We start from the raw sequence: 23,456 nt of genomic DNA on the forward strand, positions 1-23,456 counted from the left end.
TTCTGCTCTGTCTATTCTTTTGCACAAGCGTCTGGCGGATGTTCCGGACGTTCAGGCGTTTTGTCAGGCTTTAGTTAGAATCAAGCCTGTGTTTAAACCTGTTGCTCCGCCATGGAGTTTAAATTTGGTTCTTAAAGTTCTTCAAGGGGTTCCGTTTGAACCTCTGCATTCCATAGATATCAAGCTTTTATCTTAGAAAGTTCTGTTTTTGGTAGCTATCTCTTCGGCTCGAAGAGTTTCAGAGTTATCTGCCTTACAGTGTGATTCCCCTTATCTGATCTTCCATGCAGATAAGGTAGTTTTGCGTACCAAACCTGGGTTTTTACCTAAGGTGGTATCTAATAAGAATATCAATCAGGAGATTGTTGTTCCGTCACTGTGTCCTAATCCTTCTTCAAAAAAGGAACGTCTATTACACAATCTTGACGTGGTTCGTGCTTTAAAGTTTTATTTACAAGATACTAAAGATTTTCGTCAAACATCTGCATTGTTTGTTGTCTACTCTGGACAGAGGAGAGGCTAAAAGGCTTTGGCAACTTCTCTTTCTTTTTGGCTAAGGAGTATAATATGCTTAGCTTATGAGACTGCTGGCCAGCAGCCTCCTGAAAGGATTACAGCTCATTCTACTAGAGCGGTAGCTTCCACATGGGCTTTTAAAAATGAGGCTTCTGTTGAACAGATTTGCAAGGCGTCGACTTGGTCTTCGCTTCATACTTTTTCAAAATTCTATAAATTTGATACTTTTGCTTCTTCAGAGGCTATTTTTGGAAGAAAGGTCTTACAGGCAGTGGTACCTTCCGTTTAAGCACCTGCCTTGTCCCTCCCTTCATCCGTGTCCTATAGCTTTGGTATTGGTATCCCACAAATAATGGATGATCCGTGGACTGGATACACCTTACAAGAGAAAACAAAATTTATGCTTACCTGATAAATTTATTTCTCTTGTGGTGTATCCAGTCCACGGCCCGCCCTGTCATTTTAAGGCAGGTGTGTTTAATTTTTAAACTACAGTCACCACTGCACCCTATGGTTTCTCCTTTCTCTTGCTTGTCTTCGGTCGAATGACTGGGAGTGGTAGGGAGAGGAGGAGCTATATAGACAGCTCTGTTGTGGGTGATTCTCTTGCAGCTTCCTGTTGGGAAGGAGAATATCCCACAAGTAATGGATGATCCGTGGACTGGATACAACACAACAGAAATACATTTATCAGGTAAGCATTAATTTTGTTTTTAAAAAGATACCATGTAAAGAGTGATTGATTTATTTCTATTACTGTTTTTTTCCCCAGGTTTAAACGATGCTAAAATATTATGTAACACGGAACAAACAGAAGCTCAGTGGCTAGCAAATATGCCAGAAGCTACAAATCAGGAAATATGTGACAATATAAATACAGGTAGGTGTACTAGTGTGACGTGTGTCTGAGGGATACAGGCTACAGGTGAGTGTATGTGTGTGATGTGTCTGAGGGATACCGGGTACAGGTGAGTGTATGTACTGTATGTGATGTGTCTGAGGGATACAGGGTACAGGTGAGTGTATGTGTGTGATGTGTCTGAGGGATACAGGGCACAGGTGAGTGTATGTGTGTGATGTGTCTGAGGGATACAGGGCACAGGTGAGTGTACGTGTGTGATGTGTCTGAGGGATACAGGGTACAGGTGAGTGTATGTGTGTGATGTGTCTGAGGGATACAGGGTACAGGTGAGTGTATGTGTGTGATGTGTAGGGATACAGGGCACAGGTGAGTGTATGTGTGTGATGTGTTTGAGGGATACCGGGTACATGTGAGTGTATGTGTGTGATGTGTCTGAGGGATACAGGGTACAGGTGAGTGTATGTGTGTGATGTGTAGGGATACAGGGCACAGGTGAGTGTATGTGTGTGATGTGTTTGAGGGATACAGGCTACAGGTGAGTGTACATGTGTGATGTGTTTGAGGGATACAGGGTACATGTGAGTGTATGTGTGTGATGTGTCTGAGGGATACAGGGCACAGGTGAGTGTATGTGTGTGATGTGTCTGAGAGATACAGGGCACAGGTGAGTGTACGTGTGTGATGTGTCTGAGGGATACAGGGTACAGGTGAGTGTATGTGTGTGACGTGTGTCTGAGGGATACAGGGTACAGGTGAGTGTACGTGTGTGATGTGTCTGGTGAATACAGGGTACAGGTGAGTGTATGTATGTGATGTGTCTGAGGGATACAGGGCACAGGTGAGTGTATGTGTGTGATGTGTCTGGTGAATACAGGGTACAGGTGAGTGTATGTATGTGATGTGTCTCAGGGATACAGGGCACAGGTGAGTGTATGTGTGTGATGTGTCTGAGGGATACAGGGTACAGGTGAGTGTATGTGTGTGATGTGTCTGAGGGATACAAGGTACATGTGAGTGTATGTGTGTGATGTGTCTGAGGGATACAGGGCACATGTGAGTGTATGTGTGTGATGTGTCGAAGGGATACAGGGCACAGGTGAGTGTACGTGTGTGATGTGTCTGAGGGATACAGGGTACAGGTGAGTGTATGTGTGTGACTTGTGTCTGAGGGATACAGGGTACAGGTGAGTGTACGTGTGATGTGTCTAAGGGATACAGGGCACAGGTGAGTGTACGTGTGTGATGTGTCTGAAGTATACAGGGTACAGGTGAGTGTATGTGTGTGACGTGTGTCTGAGGGATACAGGGTACAGGTGAGTGTATGTGTGTGATGTGTCTGAGAGATACAGGGTACAGGTGAGTGTATGTGTGTGATGTGTCTGAGGGATACAGGCTGCAGGTGAGTGTATGTGTGCGATGTATCTGAGGGATACAGGGTACAGGTGAGTGTATGTGTGGGATGTTTCTAAGGGATACAGGGCACAGGTGAGTACGTGTGTGATGTGTCTGAGGGATACAGGGTACAGGTGAGTGTATGTGTGTGATGTGTCTGAGGGATACACGGCACAGGTGAGTGTACATATGTGATGTGTATGAGGGATGCAGGGCACAGGTGAGTGTATGTGTGTTATGTTTCTGAGGGATACAGGGCACAAGTAAGTGTATGTATGTGATGTGTCTGAGGGATACAGAGCACAGGTGAGTTTATGTATGTGATGTGTCTGAGGGATACAGAGCACAGGTGAGTGTATGTGATGTGTCTGAGGGATGCAGGGTACAGGTGAGTGTATGTGTCTGAGGGATACAGGGCACAGGTGAGTGTATGTGTGTGATGTGTCTAAGGGATACAGGGCACAGGTGAGTGTACATGTGTGATGTGTCTGAGGGATACAGGGCACAGGTGAGTGTATGTATGTGATGTATCTGAGGGATACAGGGTACAGGTGAGTGTACGTGTGTGATGTGTCTGAGGGATACAGAATACAGGTGAGTGCATGTGTGATGTGTCTGATGGATACAGGGCACAGGTTAGTGTATGTGTGACATGTGTCTGAGGGATACAGGGCACAGGTGAGTGTATGTGTGTGATGTCTGAGGGATACAGGGCACAGGTGAGTGTAAGTGTGTGATGTGTCTGAGGGATACAGGGCACAGGTTAGTGTATGTGTGACATGTGTCTGAGGGATACAGGGCACAGGTGAGTATGTATGTGATGTGTCTGAGAGATACAGGGTACAGGTGAGTGTATGTGTGTGATGTGTCTGAGGGATATAGGGCACAGGTGAGTGTATGTGTGTGATGTGTCTGAGGCATACAGGGCACAGGTAAATGTACTAGTGTGATGTGTCTAAGGGATACAGGGCACAGGTGAGTGTACGTGTGTGATGTGTCTGAGGGATACAGGGCACAAGTGAGTGTATGTGTGTGATGTGTCTGAGGGATACAGGGCACAGGTGAGTGTATGTGCGTGATGTGTCTGAGGGATGCAGGGCACAGGTGAGTGTACTGTGTGTGATGTGTCTGAGGGATACAGGGTACAGGTGAGTGTATGTATGTGATGTGTCTGAGGGATACAGGGCACAGGTGAGTGTACGTGTGTGATGTGTCTGATGGATACAGGGTACAGGTGAGTGTACGTGTGTAATGTGTTTGATGGATACAGGGTACAGGTGAGTGTATGTGTGTGATGTGTCTGAGGGATACAGGGTACAGGTGAGTGTATGTATGTGATGTGTCTAAGGGATACAGGGTACAGGTGAGTGTATGTATGTCGTGTCTGAGGGATACATGGCACAGGTGAGTGTACGTGTGTGATGTGTCTGAGGGATACAGGGCACAGTTGAGTGTATGTGTGTGACACGTGTCTGAGGGATAAAGGGTACATGTGATTGTATGTGTGTGTGACGGTTGTGAGGGATACAGGGCACAGGTGAGTGTATGTGTGTGATGTGTCTGAGGGATACAGGGCACAGGTGAGTGTATTTGTGTGACGTGCTTGAGGGATACAGGGCACAAGTGAGTGTATGTGTGTGACGTGCTTGAGGGATACAGGGCACAGGTGAGTGTATGTGTGTGAAGTGTCTGAGGGATACAGGGCACAGGTGAGTGTATGTGTGTGATGTGTCTGAGGGATACAGGGCACAGGTGAGTGTACGTGTGTGATGTGTCTGAGGGATACAGGGCACAGGTGAGTGTATGTATGTGATGTGTCTGAGGGATACAGGGTACAGGTGAGTGTACGTGTGTGATGTGTCTGAGGGATACAGGCTACAGGTGAGTGTATGTGTGTGACATGTCTGAGGGATGCAGGGCACAGGTGAGCGTACCTGTATGATATGTATGGGGGATAGAGGGCACAGGTGAGTATACGTATGTCACATGTGTGAGAGATTCAGGGCACAGGTGAGTGTACTTATGTGACTTGTATGTGGGACGCAGGGTACAGGTGAGTGCACGTGTGTGACTTGTCTGTGGGACGCAGGGTACAGGTAAGTGCACGTGTGTGACTTGTCTGTGGGACGCAGGGTACAGGTGAGTGCACGTGTGTGACTTGTTTGAGGGACGCAGAGCAAAGGTGAATGTATGTGTGTGACGTGTCTGACCATGGAACTCCCATTAAAGTAACCTTCAAGTTTCTCATAAAATTGTGTATACATAAATAGCATTATAAACACATTTTTCAAAGAAATACCTTGTTTTTTAACTGCTGTGCTAGCTTAGTCCTAAACATTTATGTAAGTCTCCTTTTTACCGGTTGGTAGGCGCCTCTATGGACGAGTTTACACCGTACACTAGCAGTGATTCTGTAACATTTATTGTTTGCCGTGTGCTATAGATCGTTAGCAAGACCTGAGTTACCTGAGTTACCATATGGCACCGCGCTGCAGAGAGGGTGCATGTGCCTTAGCAGTAAATTTCAAAATGCTTGATATATAGTATTGTTTTACCTTTTTTATATTTGTAGCCCGTGTTCTCATTTTAATTTACCTTCTAAATAATTCATGATTTCCTGGTGTACAGTGCTTGGGAAATCAAGGGTTAAGTCATCATGTAGCCACTACAAAATTACTGGCTTCTGGGTTTTTGTGCGGCCTCAATGTTTTGTACAAATTTCTCAGCCTTACAATACCGCATATAGAAAAAGACACTCATAGATAGACAGATATTTAACATTTACTTACATTTTAATGCGTCAAAGGGACATACACTGTCAGCCGTATAGGAATCAGTCCGGGGTGTAACCCAACTGCTAGTGTGAATAGAAAAACACACGCTAGCACACTGAGAAATAACCAGGACGTGACCCACTCAGGAAACAGACAAGATAGGTTTCAAGAAATAATAATTGTTCCTTTAAGCAGGCTTGTAACAAACAAAAAGAAAAAGTTCTCTTTTGCAGCTTGTAAAAGTAAATGTCCCTTTAAGCAGGCTTGTAACAAATAAAAAGACAAAGTTCTCTTTTGCAGCTTGTAAAAGTAAATGTCCCTTTAAGCAGGCTTGTAACAAACAAAAAAACATATATCCAAGAGAAGGTTTAAGGATAAGGCATAAGCAAGGTCAGGCAGGCAGAAGTCGGTATCCAAAAATCAGAAGCAGAGATCAGGCAAAAGCTAGGTCAGGCAGGCAGTAGTCGATATCCAAATAACAGTAATAGGGTTAGGCAAAAGCTTGGTCAGGCAGGCAGGAGTCGGTATTCAAACAACAGTAGAAGGGATTAGACAAGAGCTAGGTCAGGCAGGCAGAAGTCGGTACACAAGAGAAGCAATATATTCAAGTACTCACAGACGCCGGGGAATCAAACAAACAGGCCCCGAGTACGATCTCCCGCCGGAGTTTAAAGGCAGGAGCTGTGACGAATACAGAGGGGTGTGTCAGAGGATGCGTCACGTTGCTAAGCGACGTGACGTCATCCACACTGAGAAGCTCCGGGAGCCGCGGTGACACGGCGATGAACGGAGAAATCATGACATACACTTTATTTTAAAATTAGATTCTTAAAAAGATTAAAAGTAATAACTGTCTGAAAACTCATACCTTGCTTTATTTTGTGCACACAAACAATAGTTATAAAATGTAGTTTTCTTTTACAAGATAGGAGGCAAAGAGCACCACAGCAGAGCTGTATATATAGCTCCTCCCTTCCCTCCCACCCCAGTCATTCTCTTTGCCTGTGTTAGTAATGAAGGAAGAGGTAAAGTGAGGTGTTAGTTTAGATTCTTCAATCAAGAGTTTATTATTTTTTGTGTAGTACCTAAGTGGGCTACTTTGTTTTAGGGTGTAGCCTAGACCAGATCAGTCTCTTCAGTTGCAAAAGAGAAGCATCTGGTCGCTTCAAAGCGATGGGAACTGTAGGGATTCTATTCTCTATATGCCTTCCATGATATGTGCTGCCCTTCAGATGATGGTCTTAGCAAATTTTAACTAAGACCCGGTATGTCTCCACAGCTCTACAGGAGGGAACTGCAGAACCTCTTGAATGTGGGACTGATCATGCTGTCGCTCAGCTTTCAGGTATGTACAGCCATTTTATTCTGGGACAATCTTAACTCAGAAAAAAGCTGTAGGGGTTGCCTCTCATAGGGGGCTTAAGCCTAATCGATTGGTGGTACAGGGTATTTCAAGGGACAATGTGAAATGCTAACTGTCAGTGTCACGTTGTAGGGCTAACTATGTTCATTTGGCTCCTTCGGTGACGTTATTATAATCAGGGCAGTTGTTTGACGCTGGGGATGCTGAGAAAATTGGCTTCACAGAACGTAATACATTAATGTGTTTTGTTACTGTGTTTAACTGCTGTGAGCAGTAATGGGTAGTTCAGTTTTTAATCGCTTATTGATTTTATTGGCCATGTTTTTAACTTGCTAGAGGCGCTTGTACCGCATGGTTATAGCAATTAATGCAGGCGGTCTTGAGTGTCCGGGTGTTTGACTGTTTATGGCTCTCTGTCGTGGGGGCTGGTAGGCGCCATAGCGGAGCTGTGGCGAGGTGCACTGGTTTACACTACTTTCTTTCTCTTGTAAAGGTGTATCCAGTCCAAGGGTTCATCCATTACTTGTGGGATATTCTCCTTCCCAACAGGAAGTTGCAAGAGGACACCCACAGCAGAGCTGTCTATATAGCTCCTCCCCTAACTGCCACCCCCAGTCATTCTCTTGCAACTCTCGACAAGAAAGGAAGTATCAAGAGATATGTGGTGACTTAGTGTAGTTTTTACCTTCAATCAAGAGTTTGTTATTTTTAAACGGTACCGGCGTTGTACTGTTTTACTCTCAGGCAGAAATTGGAAGAAGAATCTGCCTGGAGGTTGATGATCTTAGCAGTTTGTAACTAAGGTCCATTGCTGTTCTCACACATAACTGAAGAGTATGGAAAGAAAACTTCAGTTGGGAGGACGGTTTGCAGATCACCTGCTTTGAGGTATGTTCAGTATATTTTTTTCTAGAGAGATGATAAGGTCTAGAAAATGCTGACAGTGCCTGGTATATTTGAGGTAAGCCTGATACAGTGATTTAACAACGACTGGGATCATGCTTACAAGATAAGGGTAATATTCATGTTAATTCTCATATTACTTAGTGTAAAAACGTTTGCATAACTTACAGAAAAAACTTTTTTTCTCTGAGGGTGATAAATCTTTATTTGGGGCCTAGTTTTCCTCATGGCTTGTTATATTACTCCTAGGAGTACTTTTTTAAGGCCCTCTGACATTGACTGCATGGTGGGAGGGGCCTATTTTCGCGCACTTTATGCGCAGTTGATATTCAGACTGAGCCATCCAGCTTCCCTAAAGGAGTCCTTTGGCATCCAGGACCACTATAGAGGGGTTTTTTTCCTGCAAAAATCGTGTTTAAGGGCAGGTAGGAGCCACAGCAGAGCTGTGGCAGTGTGTTTGACTGTTTTTTTAACGGTTTTACCATTTTTTTAATCCGGTTTGGGGCCAAAGGGGTTAAACATCCATTTGCAAGTGGGTGCAATGCTGCTTTAGTCTCTTATACACACTGTAATAATTTTGTAGTTTTTACTACTTTTTAACACTGTTTTGCAGTTTATGTGGTAGTTTTTTTTCTCTTAAAGGCACAGTACCGTTTTTGTTTAATTGCTTTTTCACATTTATTAAAGTGTTTTCCAAGCTTGCTGGTCTCATTACTAGTCTGTTAAACATGTCTGACATAGAGGAAACTCCTTGTTCATTATGTTTAGAAGCCATTGTGGAACCCCCTCTTAGAATGTGTATCAAATGCACCGACCTTTCTATAAGTTATAAAGACCATATTATGGCTTTTAAAGATTTATCACCAGAGGTTTCTCAGACTGACAAAAGGGAGGTTAAACCACCTAGCTCTCCCAATGTGTCAGAACCTATATCTCCCGCGCAAGTGACGCCAAGTACATCTGGCGCGTCCAATGCGTTTACCTTACAAGACATGGCGGCAGTTATGAATCATACCCTCACAGAGGTATTGTCCAAACTGCCAGGGTTACAAGGAAAGCGAGACAGCTCTGGGGCTAGAATAAATACAGAGCTTTCTGATGCTTTAGTAGCTATGTCTAATATACCCTCACAATGTACAGAAGCCGAAGTAGGAGAGCTTCTATCTGTGGGTGACATTTCTGATTCAGGGAAGGCGTTACTTCAGTCTGACTCTGAAATGACAGCATTTAAATTTAAGCTTGAACACCTCTGCTTGTTGCTCAGGGAGGTTTTAGCGACTCTGGATGACTGTGACACCATTGTAGTCCCAGAGAAATTGTGTAAAATGGACAAATACTTTGCAGTGCCTGTTTACACTGATGTTTTTCCAATCCCTAAGAGGTTTTCAGAAATTATTACGAAGGAATGGGAAAGACCAGGTGTACCATTCTCTCCCCCTCCTGCTTTTAAAAAGATGTTTCCCATAGATGCCGCTACACAGGACTTGTGGCAGACGGTCCCTGAGGTGGAGGGAGCAGTCTCTACCCTAGCTAAGCGTACAACTATCCCTGTCGAGGACAGTTGTGCTTTCCTAGATCCAATGGATAAAAAATTAGAGGGTTTCCTTAAGAAAATCTTTATACAACAAGGTTTTATTCTCCAGCCTCTTGCATGCATTGCCCCAGTCACTGCTGCAGCGGCTTTCTGGTTCGAGTCTCTTGAGGAGGCTCTACAGGTGGAGACCCCGTTGGATGATATCCTAGACAGGCTTAAAGCTCTTAAGTTAGCCAATTAATTTATTTAGGACGCCGTTTTTCATTTAACAAAGCTAACGGCTAAGAATTCAGGTTTTGCCATTCAGGCGCGTAGAGCGCTATGGCTTAAATCCTGGTCAGCTGACGTTACTTCAAAGTCTAAGCTTCTCAACATGCCCTTCAAAGGGCAGACCCTATTCGGGCCTGGACTGAAGGAGATCATTTCTGGTATTACTGGAGGAAAAGGCCACGCCCTTCCCCAGGATAGGTCCAACAAATTAAGGACCAAACAGACTAATTTTCGTTCCTTTCGAAATTTCAAGAGTGGCGCAGCTTCAACTTCCTCTACTGCAAAACAAGAAGGAAATTTTGCCCAGTCCAAGCCAGCCTGGAGACCTAACCAGGCTTGGAACAAGGGAAAGCAGGCCAAAAAACCTGCTGCTGCCTCTAAGACAGCATGAAGGAATAGCCCCCGATCCGGGCCCGGATCTAGTTGGGGGCAGACTTTCTCTCTTCGCTCAGGCTTGGGCAAGAGATGTCCAGGATCCCTAGGCTCTGGAGATTGTTTCTCAGGGATATCTTCTGGATTTCAAAGCCTCATCTCCAAAGGGGAGATTTCATCTCTCACAATTATCTGCAAACCAGATAAAGAGAGAGTCTTTCTTACGTTGCGTTCAAGACCTTCTGGTTATGGGAGTGATCCACCCAGTTCCAAGGGAGGAACAGGGGCAGGGATTCTATTCAAATCTGTTTATAGTTCCCAAAAAAGAGGGAACTTTCAGACCAATCTTGGATCTCAAGATCCTAAACAAATTTCTCAGGGTCCCATCTTTCAAGATGGAGACTATTCGAACCATCCTACCTATGATCCAGGAGGGTCAATATATGACTACTGTGGACTTAAAGGATGCTTATCGCCACATTCCGATACACAGAGATCATCATCGGTTTCTCAGGTTTGCCTTCCTAGACAGGCATTACCAGTTTGTGGCTCTTCCCTTCGGGTTTTGCCACGGCACCAATAATCTTTACGAAGGTTTTAGGGTCCCTACTGGCGGTTCTAAGGCTGATACAGGCGTCAACTTTTCAAATCGCCAAGTCCCATACGGACATTGTTCTGGCATTCCTGAGGTCTCACGGGTGGAAGGTGAATGAAGAAAAGAGTTCTCTCTCCCCTCTCACAAGAGTTTCCTTCCTAGGAACTCTGATAGATTCAGTAGAAATGAAGATTTTTCTGACAGAGGTCAGGTTGTCAAAACTTCTAACTTCCTGCCGTTCTCTTCTCAGCCGTCAGTGGCTCAGTGTATGGAAGTAATCGGCTTAATGGTAGCGGCAATGGACATAGTTCCGTTTGCCCGTCTACATCTCAGACCACTGCAACTTTGCATGCTCAATCAGTGGAATGGGGATTACACAGATTTGTCCCCTCTGCTAAATCTGGATCAAGAGACCAGGGATTCTCTTCTCTGGTGGCTATCTCGGGTCCATCTGTCCAGGGGAATGAGTTTCCGCAGGCCTGAATGGACTATAGTGACGACAGATGCCAGCCTTCTGGGCTGGGGCGCAGTCTGGAACTCCCTGAAGGCTCAGGGTTCGTGGACTCAGGAGGAGGCTCTCCTTCCGATAAACATTCTGGAACTAAGAGCGATATTCAATGCTCTTCAGGCTTGGCCTCAGCTAGCTGCGGTCAGGTTCATCAGATTTCAGTTGGACAACATCACGACTGTAGCCTATATCAACCATCAGGGGGGAACAAGGAGCCCCCTGGCAATGTTGGAGGTTTCAAAGATAATTCTATGGGCAGAGGTTCACTCTTGCCATCTCTCAGCTATCCATATCCCAGGAGTAGAGAACTGGGAGGCGGATTTCCTAAGTCGGCAGACTTTTCATCTGGGGGAGTGGGAGCTCCATCCGGAGGTATTTGCCCAGTTGATTTAACTATGGGGCAAACCAGATCTGGATCTCATGGCGTCTCGTCAGAATGCCAAGCTTCCTCGTTACGGGTCCAGGTCCAGGGATCCCAAGGCAGCGCTGATAGATGCTCTAGCAGCTCCCTGGTCCTTCAGACTGGCTTATGTGTTTCCACTGTTTCCTCTGCTCCCTCGTCTGATTGCCAAGATCAAGCAGGAGAGAGCTTCGGTGATTTTGATAGCTCCTGCGTGGCCACGCTGGACTTGGTATGCAGATCTGGTGGACATGTCATCCTTTCCACCATGGACTCTGCCGCTAAGGCAGGACCTTCTACTTCAAGGTCCTTTCAAGCATCCAAATCTAATTTCTCTGTTTCTGACTGCTTGGAGATTGAACGCTTGATTCTATCAAAGCGTGGTTTTTCCGAGTCGGTCATTGATACCTTAATTCAGGTTCGAAAGCCTGTCACCAGGAAAATCTATCATAAGATATGGTGTAAATATCTTCATTGGTGTGAATCCAAGGGTTACTCATGGAGTAAAGTCAGGATTCCTAGAATCTTATTCTTTCTCCAAGAAGGATTGGAGAAGGGATTGTCAGCTAGTTCCTTAAAGGGACAGATTTCTGCTCTGTCTATTCTTTTGCACAAACATCTTGCTGAGGTTCCAGATGTTCAGGTGTTTTGTCAGGCTTTAGTTAGAATCAAGCCTGTGTTTAAACCTGTTGTTCCCTCATGGAGTTTAAATTTAGTTCTTCAAGGGGTTCCGTTTGAACCTTTGCATTCCATAGATATTAAACTTTTATCTTGGAAAGTTCTGTTTTTAGTAGCTATCTCCTCGGCTCGAAGAGTTTCGGAGTTATCTGCTTTACAGTGTGATTCCCCTTATCTGATGCAGATAAGGTAGTTTTGCGTACCAAACCTGGTTTCTTCCTAAGGTAGTATCTAATAAGAATATCAATCAGGAGATTGTTGTTCCTTCATTATGTCCTAATCCTTCCTCAAAGAAGGAACGTCTTTTACACAATCTTGATGTGGTTCATGCTTTAAAGTTTTATTTACAAGCTACAAAGGATTTTCGTCAAACATCTGCTTTGTTTGTTGTCTACTTTTGACAGAGGAGAGGCCAAAAGGCTTCGGCAACTTCTCTTTCTTTTTGGCTGAGAAGCATAATTCGCTTAGCTTATGAGACTGCTGGCCAGCAGCCTCCTGAAAGAATTACAGCTCATTCCACTAGAGCGGTGGCTTCCACATGGGCTTTTAAAAATGAGGCCTCTGTTGAACAGATTTGTAAGGCGGCGACTTGGTCTTCGCTTCATACTTTTTCTAAATTCTACAAATTCGATACTTTTGCTTCTTCAGAGGCTATTTTTGGGAGAAAGGTCTTACAGGCAGTGGTGCCTTCCGTTTAAGTTCCTGCCTTGTCCCTCCCTTCATCCGTGTCCTAAAGCTTTGGTATTGGTATCCCACAAGTAATGGATGAACCCGTGGACTGGATACACCTTTACAAGAGAAAACAAAATTTATGCTTACCTGATAAATTTATTTCTCTTGTGGTGTATCCAGTCCACGGCCCGCCCTGTCATTTTAAGGCAGGTGTTTTTTATTTTTAAACTACAGTCACCACTGCACCCTATAGTTTCTCATTTTTTCTTGCTTGTCTTCGGTCGAATGACTGGGGGTGGCAGTTAGGGGAGGAGCTATATAGACAGCTCTGCTGTGGGTGTCCTCTTGCAACTTCCTGTTGGGAAGGAGAATATCCCACAAGTAATGGATGAACCCGTGGACTGGATACACCACAAGAGAAATACATTTATCAGGTAAGCATAATTTTTGTTTTTTGTAAAATATATACAAAGATTTTAAGACACAGAACGCTTCTAGAGCATACAATGGTATTATAGCAGCGATCATAAGCATATTGTGAGTCAATCTAGCTTATAGCTGCCTTAGTTTTACACATAAAATACAAAAAAAAAGAAAGAGGTTTACATAGACAGACTGTGATTTTGTCATTTATATTAATAGTACCATATTCATTTGGTTTGAGATATGGATTTGCAAAGTGTCATATGTTCATTATGTTTGAATGCCAATGTTGAACCCCCTGTTACTTTTTGTCCCTCATGTACTGAGAGGACTTTACAGTTTAAAGAACAAATTTTCTTTGATGCAAGTACATCTAAGGATGTTTCTCAGCCTGATGAGACTCAAGATATGCCGCATCTTTCTCCTCAAGCGTCACAACCTTTAACGCCCATCCAAGCGACGCCGTGTTCTTCAACTGCGTCCACTTCATTCACTCTGCAGGATATGGCTGCAGTTATGTCATCCACTCTTACAGAAGTTTTGTCTAAGTTGCCAGTGTTTCAAGGCAAACGCAGCCGGGCAGAGGCCCATGTGTTCCCTGCTGTAACAGTATAACCCTGATGTCGAGGGTTAATACCAGATGAAAGATGCCCTGAATACGGGATCAGCAACACACGAACCCAGTTAATTCCCCCCAAACATGAGACCAAGCTCCATCTTGAGGGTAAAACAGAATCAGCCAGAGCTGTGTGTTTATTGTTCTTAAATACACATTTCTTTCATGTAATTAGCAAGAGTCCATGAGCTAGTGACGTATGGGATATACATTCCTACCAGGAGGGGCAAAGTTTCCCAAACCTTAAAATGCCTATAAATACACCCCTCACCACACCCACAATTCAGTTTTACAAACTTTGCCTCCGATGGAGGTGGTGAAGTAAGTTTGTGCTAGATTCTACGTTGATATGCGCTCCGCAGCAAGTTGGAGCCCGGTTTTCCTCTCAGCGTGCAGTGAATGTCAGAGGGATGTGAGGAGAGTATTGCCTATTTTGAATGCAGTGATCTCCTTCTACGGGGTCTATTTCATAGGTTCTCTGTTATCGGTCGTAGAGATTCATCTCTTACCTCCCTTTTCAGATCGACGATATACTCTTATATATACCATTACCTCTGCTGATTCTCGTTTCAGTACTGGTTTGGCTTTCTACAAACATGTAGATGAGTGTCCTGGGGTAAGTAAATCTTATTTTCTGTGACACTCTAAAGCTATGGTTGGGCACTTTGTTTATAAAGTTCTAAATATATGTATTCAAACATTTATTTGCCTTGACTCAGAATGTTCAACTTTCCTTATTTTTCAGACAGTCAGTTTCATATTTGGGATAATGCATTTGAATTAATCATTTTTTCTTACCTTCAAAAATTTGACTCTTTTTTTCCCTGTGGGCTGTTAGGCTCGCGGGGGCTGAAAATGCTTCATTTTATTGCGTCATTCTTGGCGCGAATTTTTTTGGCGCAAAAATTATTTTCCGTTTCCGGCGTCATACGTGTCGCCGGAAGTTGCGTCATTTTTTTGACGTTATTTTGCGCCAAAAATGTCGGCGTTCCGGATGTGGCGTCATTTTGGCGCCAAAAGCATTTCGGCGCCAAATAATGTGGCCGTCTTGTTTGGCGCTAAAAAAAAATATGGGCGTCGCTTTTGTCTCCACATTATTTAAGTCTCATTATTTATTGCTTCTGGTTGCTAGAAGCTTGTTCACTGGCATTTTTTTCCCATTCCTGAAACTGTCATTTAAGGATTTTGATCAATTTGCTTTATATGTTGTTTTTTCTATTACATATTGCAAAATGTTCCACGTTGCAACTGAGTCAGAAGTTACTTGAGGAAAATCACTGCCCGGGGCTGGAGCTACCAAGCTAAGTGTATCTGCTATAAATTTTTGGTACCTGTTTCTCCAGCTGTTGTTTGTATTGCATGTCATGACAAACTTTTTAATGCAGATAAAATTTCCTTTAGTACTGTTATATTACCTGTTGCTGTTTCGTCAACATTTAATTTTCAGAGTGTTCCTGTTAAACATAAGAGATTTTATTTTTTAAATCCATTTAGAAGGCTATGTCTGTTATTTCTCCTTCTAGTTTACATAAAAGTCTTTTAAAAACTTCTCTTTTTTCAGATGAATTTTTAAATGAACATCATCGTTCTGATACTGATAATGGTTCTTCTGGTTCAGAAGTTTCTGTCTCAGAGGTTGATGCTGTTAAATCTTTTTATTTGTTCAAGATGGAATTTATTCGTTCTTTATTTAAAGACGTATTAATTGCTTTAGATATAGAGGATTCTGGTCCTCTTGATACTAAATCTAAACGTTTAAATAGGGTTTTTTAAATCTCCTGTATTTATTCCAGAAGTGTTTAATCTCCCTGATGCTTTTTCTGAAGTAATTTCCAGGGAATGGAATAATTTGGGTAATTCTTTTACTCCTTCTAAACGTTTAAGCAATTATATTCTGTGCCATCTGACAGATTAGAGTTTTTTGGGACAAAATCCCTAAGGTTTGGGGCTGTCTCTATTCCGGCTAAAATGTACTACTATTCTTACGGCAGATAGTTCTAAATTTAAGGATCCTTTAGATAAGAAAATTGAATCCTTTCTAAGAAAAGTTTACTTATGTTTAGGTAATCTTCTTAGACCTGCTATATTTTTACCGGATGTTGCTGCAGCTTCATCTTTTTGGTTAGAAGTTTTAGCGCAACAAGTAACAGATCATAATTTTATAGTATTTTTTTTTATTCTATAACATGCTAATAATTTTATTGGTGATACCATCTTTTGATATCATTTGAGTTGATGTCAGGTATATGTCTCTAGCTATTTTAGCTAGAAAAGCTTTATGGATTTAACTTGGAATGCTGACATGTCTTCTAAGTTAACTTTGTTTTTCCCTTTCTTTCCAGGGTAATAATCATTTTTTCGTTCTTTTTCTCATAATAAGGAACAAAAGCCTGATCCTTCATCCTCAGGAGCGGTTTCAGTTTGGAAACTATTTCCAGTTTGGAATATATCCAAGCCTTATAGAAACCTATAGTCAGCTCCTAAGTTCCCATGAAGGTGCGGCCCTTTTTTCCAGTTCAGCTGGTATGGGGCAGATTACGTTTTATTCCAAGGAGTTTGGATCAATTCCGTTCTCAATCTCTGGTTTCAGAACATTGTTTCAGAAAGGTACAGAATTGGCTTCAGTTAAGGCCTCCTGCTAAGAGATTTTTTTCTTCCCGTGTCCCAGTTAACACAGCAAGGCTCAGCATTTCTGAAATGTGTTTCAGATCTAGAGTTGGCTGGAGTAATTATGCCAGTTCCAGTTCTGGAACAGGGGCTAGGGTTTTATTTTATCTCTTCATTGTACCAAAGAAGGTCAATTCCTTCAGACCAGTTCCGGATCTATCAATATTGAATCGTTATGTATACCAACATTCAAGATGGTTACTGTAGGACTATTCTGCCTTTTGTTTAGCAAGGGCATTTTATGTCTACAATAGTTTTGCAGGATGTGTATCTGCATATTCCGATTCATTCAGATCACTTTTAGTGTTTGAGATTCTCTTTTTAGACAAGCATTACCAGTTTTGTGGCTCTACTGTTTGGCTTAGCCTCAGTTCCAAGAATTTTTTTCAAAGATTCTCGGTGCCCTTCTTTCTGTATTCAGAGAACAGGGTTTTGGTATTTCCTTATTTGGACGATTATCTTGGTATTTGCTCAGTCTTCTCATTCGAAGAATCTCATGCGATTCGACTTGTGTTGTTTCTTCAAGATCATGGTTGGAGGATCAATTTACCAAAAAGTTCATTGATTCCTCAGTCAAGGGTAACCTTTCTGGGTTTCCAGATAGATTCAGTGTCCATGACTCTGTCTTTAACAGACAAGAGATGTCTAAATTGTTTTCAGCTTGTCGAAACCTTCAGTCACAATCATTCCCTTCGGTAACCTTATGCATGGAAATTCTAGGTCTTATGACTGCTGCATTGGACGCAATCCCCTTTGCTTGTTTTTCACATGCGACCTCTTCAGCTCTGTATGCTGAATCAATGGTGCAAGGATTACACAAAGATATTTCAATTTATATCTTTAAAACCGATTGTTCGACACTCTCTAACGTGGTGGACAGATCACCATCGTTTAATTCAGGGGGCTTCTTTTGTGCTTCCGACCTGGACTGTAATTTCAACAGATACAAGTCTCACAGGTTGGGGAGCTGTGTGGGGATCTCTGTCGGCACAAGGAGTTTGGGAATCTCAGGAGGTGAGATTACCGATAAATATTTTGGAACTCCGTGCAATTTTCAGAGCTCTTCAGTTTTGGCCTCTTCTGTAGAGAGAATCGTTCATTTGTTTTCAGACAGACAATGTCACAACTGTGGCATACATCATCAAGGAGCGACTCACAGTCCTCTGGCTATGAAAGAAGTATCTCAAATTTTTTTGGTTTGGGCGGACTCCAGCTCCTGTCTAATCTCTGCGGTTCACATCCCAGGTGTAGACAATTGGGAAGCGGATTATTTCAGTCGCCAAACGTTGCATCCGGGCGAATGGTTTCTTCACCCAGAGGTATTTCTTCAGGTTGTTCAAATGTGGGAACTTCCAGAAATAGATCTGATGGCGTCTCATCTAAACAAGAAACTTCCCAGATATCTGTCCAGATCCCGGGATCCTTAGGCGGAGGCAGTGGATGCATTATCACTTCCTTGGAAGTATCATCCTGCCTATATCTTTCCGCCTCTAGTTCTTCTTCCAAGAGTAATCTCCAAGATTCTGAAGGAATGCTCGTTTGTTCTGCTGGTAGCTCCGGCATGGCCTTACAGGTTTGGTATGCGGATCTTGTCCGGATGGCCTCTTGCCAGCCGTGGACTCTTCTGTCACAAGGTCCTTTTTTCCATCAGGATCTGAAATCTTTCAATTTAAAGGTATGGCGATTGAACGCTTGATTCTTGGTCAAAGAGGTTTCTCTGACTCTGTGATTAATACTATGTTACAGGCTCGTAAATCTGTATCTAGAGAGATATATTATAGAGTCTGGAAGACTTATATTTTTTGGTGTCTTTCTCATCTTTTTTCTTGGCATTCTTTTAGAATACCGAGAATTTTACAGTTTCTTCAGGATGGTTTAGATAAGGGTTTGTCTGCAAGTTCCTTGAAAGGACAAATCTCTGCTCTTTCTGTTCTTTTTCACAGAAAGATTGCTATTCTTCCTGATATTTATTGTTTTGTACAAGCTTTGGTTCGTATAAAACCTGTCATTAAGTCAATTTCTCCTCCTTGGAGTTTGAATTTGGTTCTGGGAGCTCTTCAAGCTCCTCCCTTTGAACCTATGCATTCATTGGTCATTAAATTACTTTCTTGGAAAGTTTTGTTCCTTTTGGCCATCTCTTCTGCCAGAAGAGTTTCTGAATTATCTGCTCTTTCTTGTGAGTCTCCTTTTCTGATTTTTCATCAGGATGAGGCGGTGTTGCGAACTTCTTTTGAATTTTTACCTAAAGTTGTGAATTCCAACAACATTAGTAGAGAAATTGTGGTTCCTTCATTATGTCCTAATCCTAAGAATTCTATGGAGAAATCATTGCATTCTTTGGATGTTGTTAGAGCTTTGAAATATTATGTTGAAGCTACTAAGTCTTTCCGAAAGACTTCTAGTCTATTTGTTATCTTTTCCGGTTCTAGAGAAGGCCAGAAAGCTTCTGCCATTTCTTTGGCATCTTGGTTGAAATCTTTAATTCATCTTGCCTATGTTGAGTCGGGTAAAACTCCGCCTCAGAGGATTACAGCTCATTCTACCAGGTCAGTTTCTACTTCCTGGGCGTTTAGGAATGAAGCTTCGGTTGATCACATTTGCAAAGTTGCAACTTGGTCTTCTTTGCATATTTTTACTAAATTCTACCATTTTGATGTATTTTCTTCTTCTGAAGCAGTTTTTGGTAGAAAAGTATTTCAGGCAGCAGTTTCAGTCTGAATCTTCTGCTTATGTTTTTTATTAAACTTTATTTTGGGTGTGGATTATTTTCAGCAGGAATTGGCTGTCTTTATTTTATCCCTCCCTCTCTAGTGACTCTTGTGTGGAAAGATCCACATCTTGGGTAGTCATTATCCCATACGTCACTAGCTCATGGACTCTTGCTAATTACATGAAAGAAAACATAATTTATGTAAGAACTTACCTGATAAATTCATTTCTTTCATATTAGCAAGAGTCCATGAGGCCCACCCTTTTTTGTGGTGGTTATGGTTTTTTTGTATAAAGCACAATTATTCCAATTCCTTATTTTATATGCTTTCGCACTTTTTTATCACCCCACTTCTTGGCTATTCGTTAAACTGAATTGTGGGTGTGGTGAGGGGTGTATTTATAGGCATTTTAAGGTTTGGGAAACTTTGCCCCTCCTGGTAGGAATGTATATCCCATACGTCACTAGCTCATGGACTCTTGCTAATATGAAAGAAATGAATTTATCAGGTAAGTTCTTACATAAATTATGTTTTTTACACATTAGTACCACCCACAGGGTTTTGTAAAACAACCAATAAACACATACAATACTCTCAGACACTCCCACACAAAATCCTCCCCTCTGCCGGTGATACAATTACCTTACACAATGGTTGATGCAGTTACCTTACACAATGGTTGATGCAGTTACCTTACACAGTGGTTGATACAATTACCTTACACAATGGTTGATGCAGTTACCTTACACAATGGTTGATACAATTACCTTACACAATGGTTGATGCAGTTACCTTACACAATGGTTGATGTAATTATCACAGGCAGAGAAATACAGTTCAATTGCCATGGAGCCAAAGTCTTACGTTATACAAATGGGCTATATGGCATAGCTATCTGGGGTATCACTGTTCAAATAGGTCAAGTACTAAATGACCCAGCTTTCGTGTCTTTGCAGGGGAAAAGCAAGTGTTTCAACATGGGGCCATAGTCTAAAGGCAGCAGGCGGGCAACCAGGCTCCTCCAATGCACAGTGGCGAGATTGGTCTTGTCACATCTCTCCCCTTTTCCAAACAGACTAACAGGGTATCTGACCTCCTGCCGGTCAGTGCCCTGGTTAGTCCAGCAACCCACCCACAAAACACAATCAGCAGTACAGCCCACCCACAATAAATGGTCACTACACCTGGGTAGAGGAGAAACTTGTCCAGGTGCCTCACTACTGCTGTGTGGGGGACTGGTACGCTGAATTTGTGGGTTGCGAGGTGGGCAGAGACCAGCTGTACTCTTCCCTGATGCCAGCACTACCACGGAAGTAGCCTGGTGGGAGCCTGGTTGCTGGAGGGGGGAGACCGACCGTCTCCCCTTTGGACAAAGCACCATGCTGCTGTGGGGGGAGACCGACTGTCTCCCTTTTGGCTAAACAGCCCTGTTGCTGGGGGACAGAACCAACTGTCCCTACCCCCTGTGCTGTAAGTGCAGAGACCACGGTCCCATCTGTACAGTTGTGGGGCTTACTGTCTCCCCCTGGTGTGTTAAGCTGCCTCTGGGGAGAGGGGGTAACAAGCTCCTCTCCCATACATACTTCCAGCCACTGGGGAATGGAGACAGGGCTCCCAATAAGCTGCATATCACTCTGCTGATGGGGGACAGGACCAACTGTCTCTGACCCTGTAACTCAGCCTGCCGCTGGGGAATGGAGTCTGGGCTCCTAATTCCCTGCATACCGGTGGAGAGACCTCAGTCCCATCTCCACCGGCCACCTGGGGTCCTTCCCAGTAAATCTCCACAATATCTTCCCTGCTGAACGCGTCTGGATCTGGGTCTGTCATCTTGCTGTCCTGCTGAGCCTTCCCAATGGAGGGGAAGAGATCTCGGTAGTCCTGCTCCAGTTCCCACTCCAGGGTTGCTAGGTGAGCCAGGTCTTGCTCTACCTCATGGGGGTCATCCCAGTCATGCCTAGCCTCCCTCTCATGGAAAATGTCCTGAAGTCTGGTCTGCACAGGGCTCCCGAAGTCAGGCTCTGCAAAGGACTCCCATATCAAACCAGGACCATCAAATTCCTCTCCCTCTGGTTTGTCATGCTTGACTGTCCAGTGTATATACTGTGCCATATACCACCAGAGCGCCTGGTAGGAATCCTCCAGCCATAGCTCCTGCCATACCCAGTGCTCTAGTTCCTTCACCCATTCCTCCAGGGGGTGCTCTCCCAGGAAGGGCATCCACAGGGCCACTTGCTTCTGCAACCGCTGCTCTTCACTTTTGGAGACTCTCACCCCGCTGGTATTGTACATTATCCAGGGCCTGGTACCAGATGCCTTTCCTTAATGCATCCCGGCCATCCAGGTCCTCCTCCTCGTATAACACTGCTGGTTCCATTCTGTTGCTTTTAGGGTCGCTGTACTGGAACATGCGTTGCCCCCAACTTGTAAATCCACGGAAGTGTAGTTGCTCTTCTGGGCGATGAGGACCATCCTGTCGCTTGCCACCAATTGTAACGGTATAACCCTGATGTCGAGGGTTAATACCAGATGAAAGATGCCCTGAATACGGGATCAGCAACACACGAACCCTGTTAATTCCCCCCAAACACGAGACCAAGCTCCATCTTGAGGGTAAAACAGAATCAGCCAGAGCTGTGTGTTTAATGTTCTTAAATACACATATTTACACATTAGTACCACCCACAGGGTTTTGTAAAACAACCAATAAACACATACAATACTCTCAGACACTCCCACACAAAATCCTCCCCTCTGCCGGTGATGCAATTACCTTACACAATGGTTGATGCAGTTACCTTACACAATGGTTGATACAATTACCTTACACAATGGTTGATGCAGTTACCTTACACAATGGTTGCTACAATTACCTTACAGAATGGTTGATGCAGTTACCTTACACAATGGTTGATGTAATTATCACAGGCAGAGAAATATAGTTCAATTGCCATGGGTTTCCAGATAGATTCAGTGTCCATGACTCTGTCTTTAACAGACAAGAGATGTCTAAATTGTTTTCAGCTTGTCGAAACCTTCAGTCACAATCATTCCCTTCGGTAACCTTATGCATGGAAATTCTAGGTCTTATGACTGCTGCATTGGACGCAATCCCCTTTGCTTGTTTTTCACATGCGACCTCTTCAGCTCTGTATGCTGAATCAATGGTGCAAGGATTACACAAAGATATTTCAATTTATATCTTTAAAACCGATTGTTCGACACTCTCTAACGTGGTGGACAGATCACCATCGTTTAATTCAGGGGGCTTCTTTTGTGCTTCCGACCTGGACTGTAATTTCAACAGATACAAGTCTCACAGGTTGGGGAGCTGTGTGGGGATCTCTGTCGGCACAAGGAGTTTGGGAATCTCAGGAGGTGAGATTACCGATAAATATTTTGGAACTCCGTGCAATTTTCAGAGCTCTTCAGTTTTGGCCTCTTCTGTAGAGAGAATCGTTCATTTGTTTTCAGACAGACAATGTCACAACTGTGGCATACATCATCAAGGAGCGACTCACAGTCCTCTGGCTATGAAAGAAGTATCTCAAATTTTTTTGGTTTGGGCGGACTCCAGCTCCTGTCTAATCTCTGCGGTTCACATCCCAGGTGTAGACAATTGGGAAGCGGATTATTTCAGTCGCCAAACGTTGCATCCGGGCGAATGGTTTCTTCACCCAGAGGTATTTCTTCAGGTTGTTCAAATGTGGGAACTTCCAGAAATAGATCTGATGGCGTCTCATCTAAACAAGAAACTTCCCAGATATCTGTCCAGATCCCGGGATCCTTAGGCGGAGGCAGTGGATGCATTATCACTTCCTTGGAAGTATCATCCTGCCTATATCTTTCCGCCTCTAGTTCTTCTTCCAAGAGTAATCTCCAAGATTCTGAAGGAATGCTCGTTTGTTCTGCTGGTAGCTCCGGCATGGCCTTACAGGTTTGGTATGCGGATCTTGTCCGGATGGCCTCTTGCCAGCCGTGGACTCTTCTGTCACAAGGTCCTTTTTTCCATCAGGATCTGAAATCTTTCAATTTAAAGGTATGGCGATTGAACGCTTGATTCTTGGTCAAAGAGGTTTCTCTGACTCTGTGATTAATACTATGTTACAGGCTCGTAAATCTGTATCTAGAGAGATATATTATAGAGTCTGGAAGACTTATATTTTTTGGTGTCTTTCTCATCTTTTTTCTTGGCATTCT

The 23,456-nt window shown here is 43.4% G+C and overlaps 1 protein-coding gene across 2 annotated transcripts in view; it reads left to right on the top strand.

Moving 5' to 3' along the window:
• LOC128659958 (zinc finger protein OZF-like) overlaps positions 1-23,456 on the top strand; it is a 187,334-nt gene that overhangs the window by 73,173 nt on the left and 90,705 nt on the right. For both annotated transcript variants that reach the window (XM_053713548.1, XM_053713547.1), the window contains one exon: positions 1,289-1,396. In XM_053713548.1, coding sequence (XP_053569523.1) covers positions 1,289-1,396 — 108 coding nt within the window. The remainder of the gene's footprint in view (positions 1-1,288; positions 1,397-23,456) is intronic.

This window comes from Bombina bombina, chromosome 5 (assembly GCF_027579735.1).
Source record: "Bombina bombina isolate aBomBom1 chromosome 5, aBomBom1.pri, whole genome shotgun sequence".
Classification (NCBI taxonomy): Eukaryota; Metazoa; Chordata; class Amphibia; order Anura; family Bombinatoridae; genus Bombina; species Bombina bombina.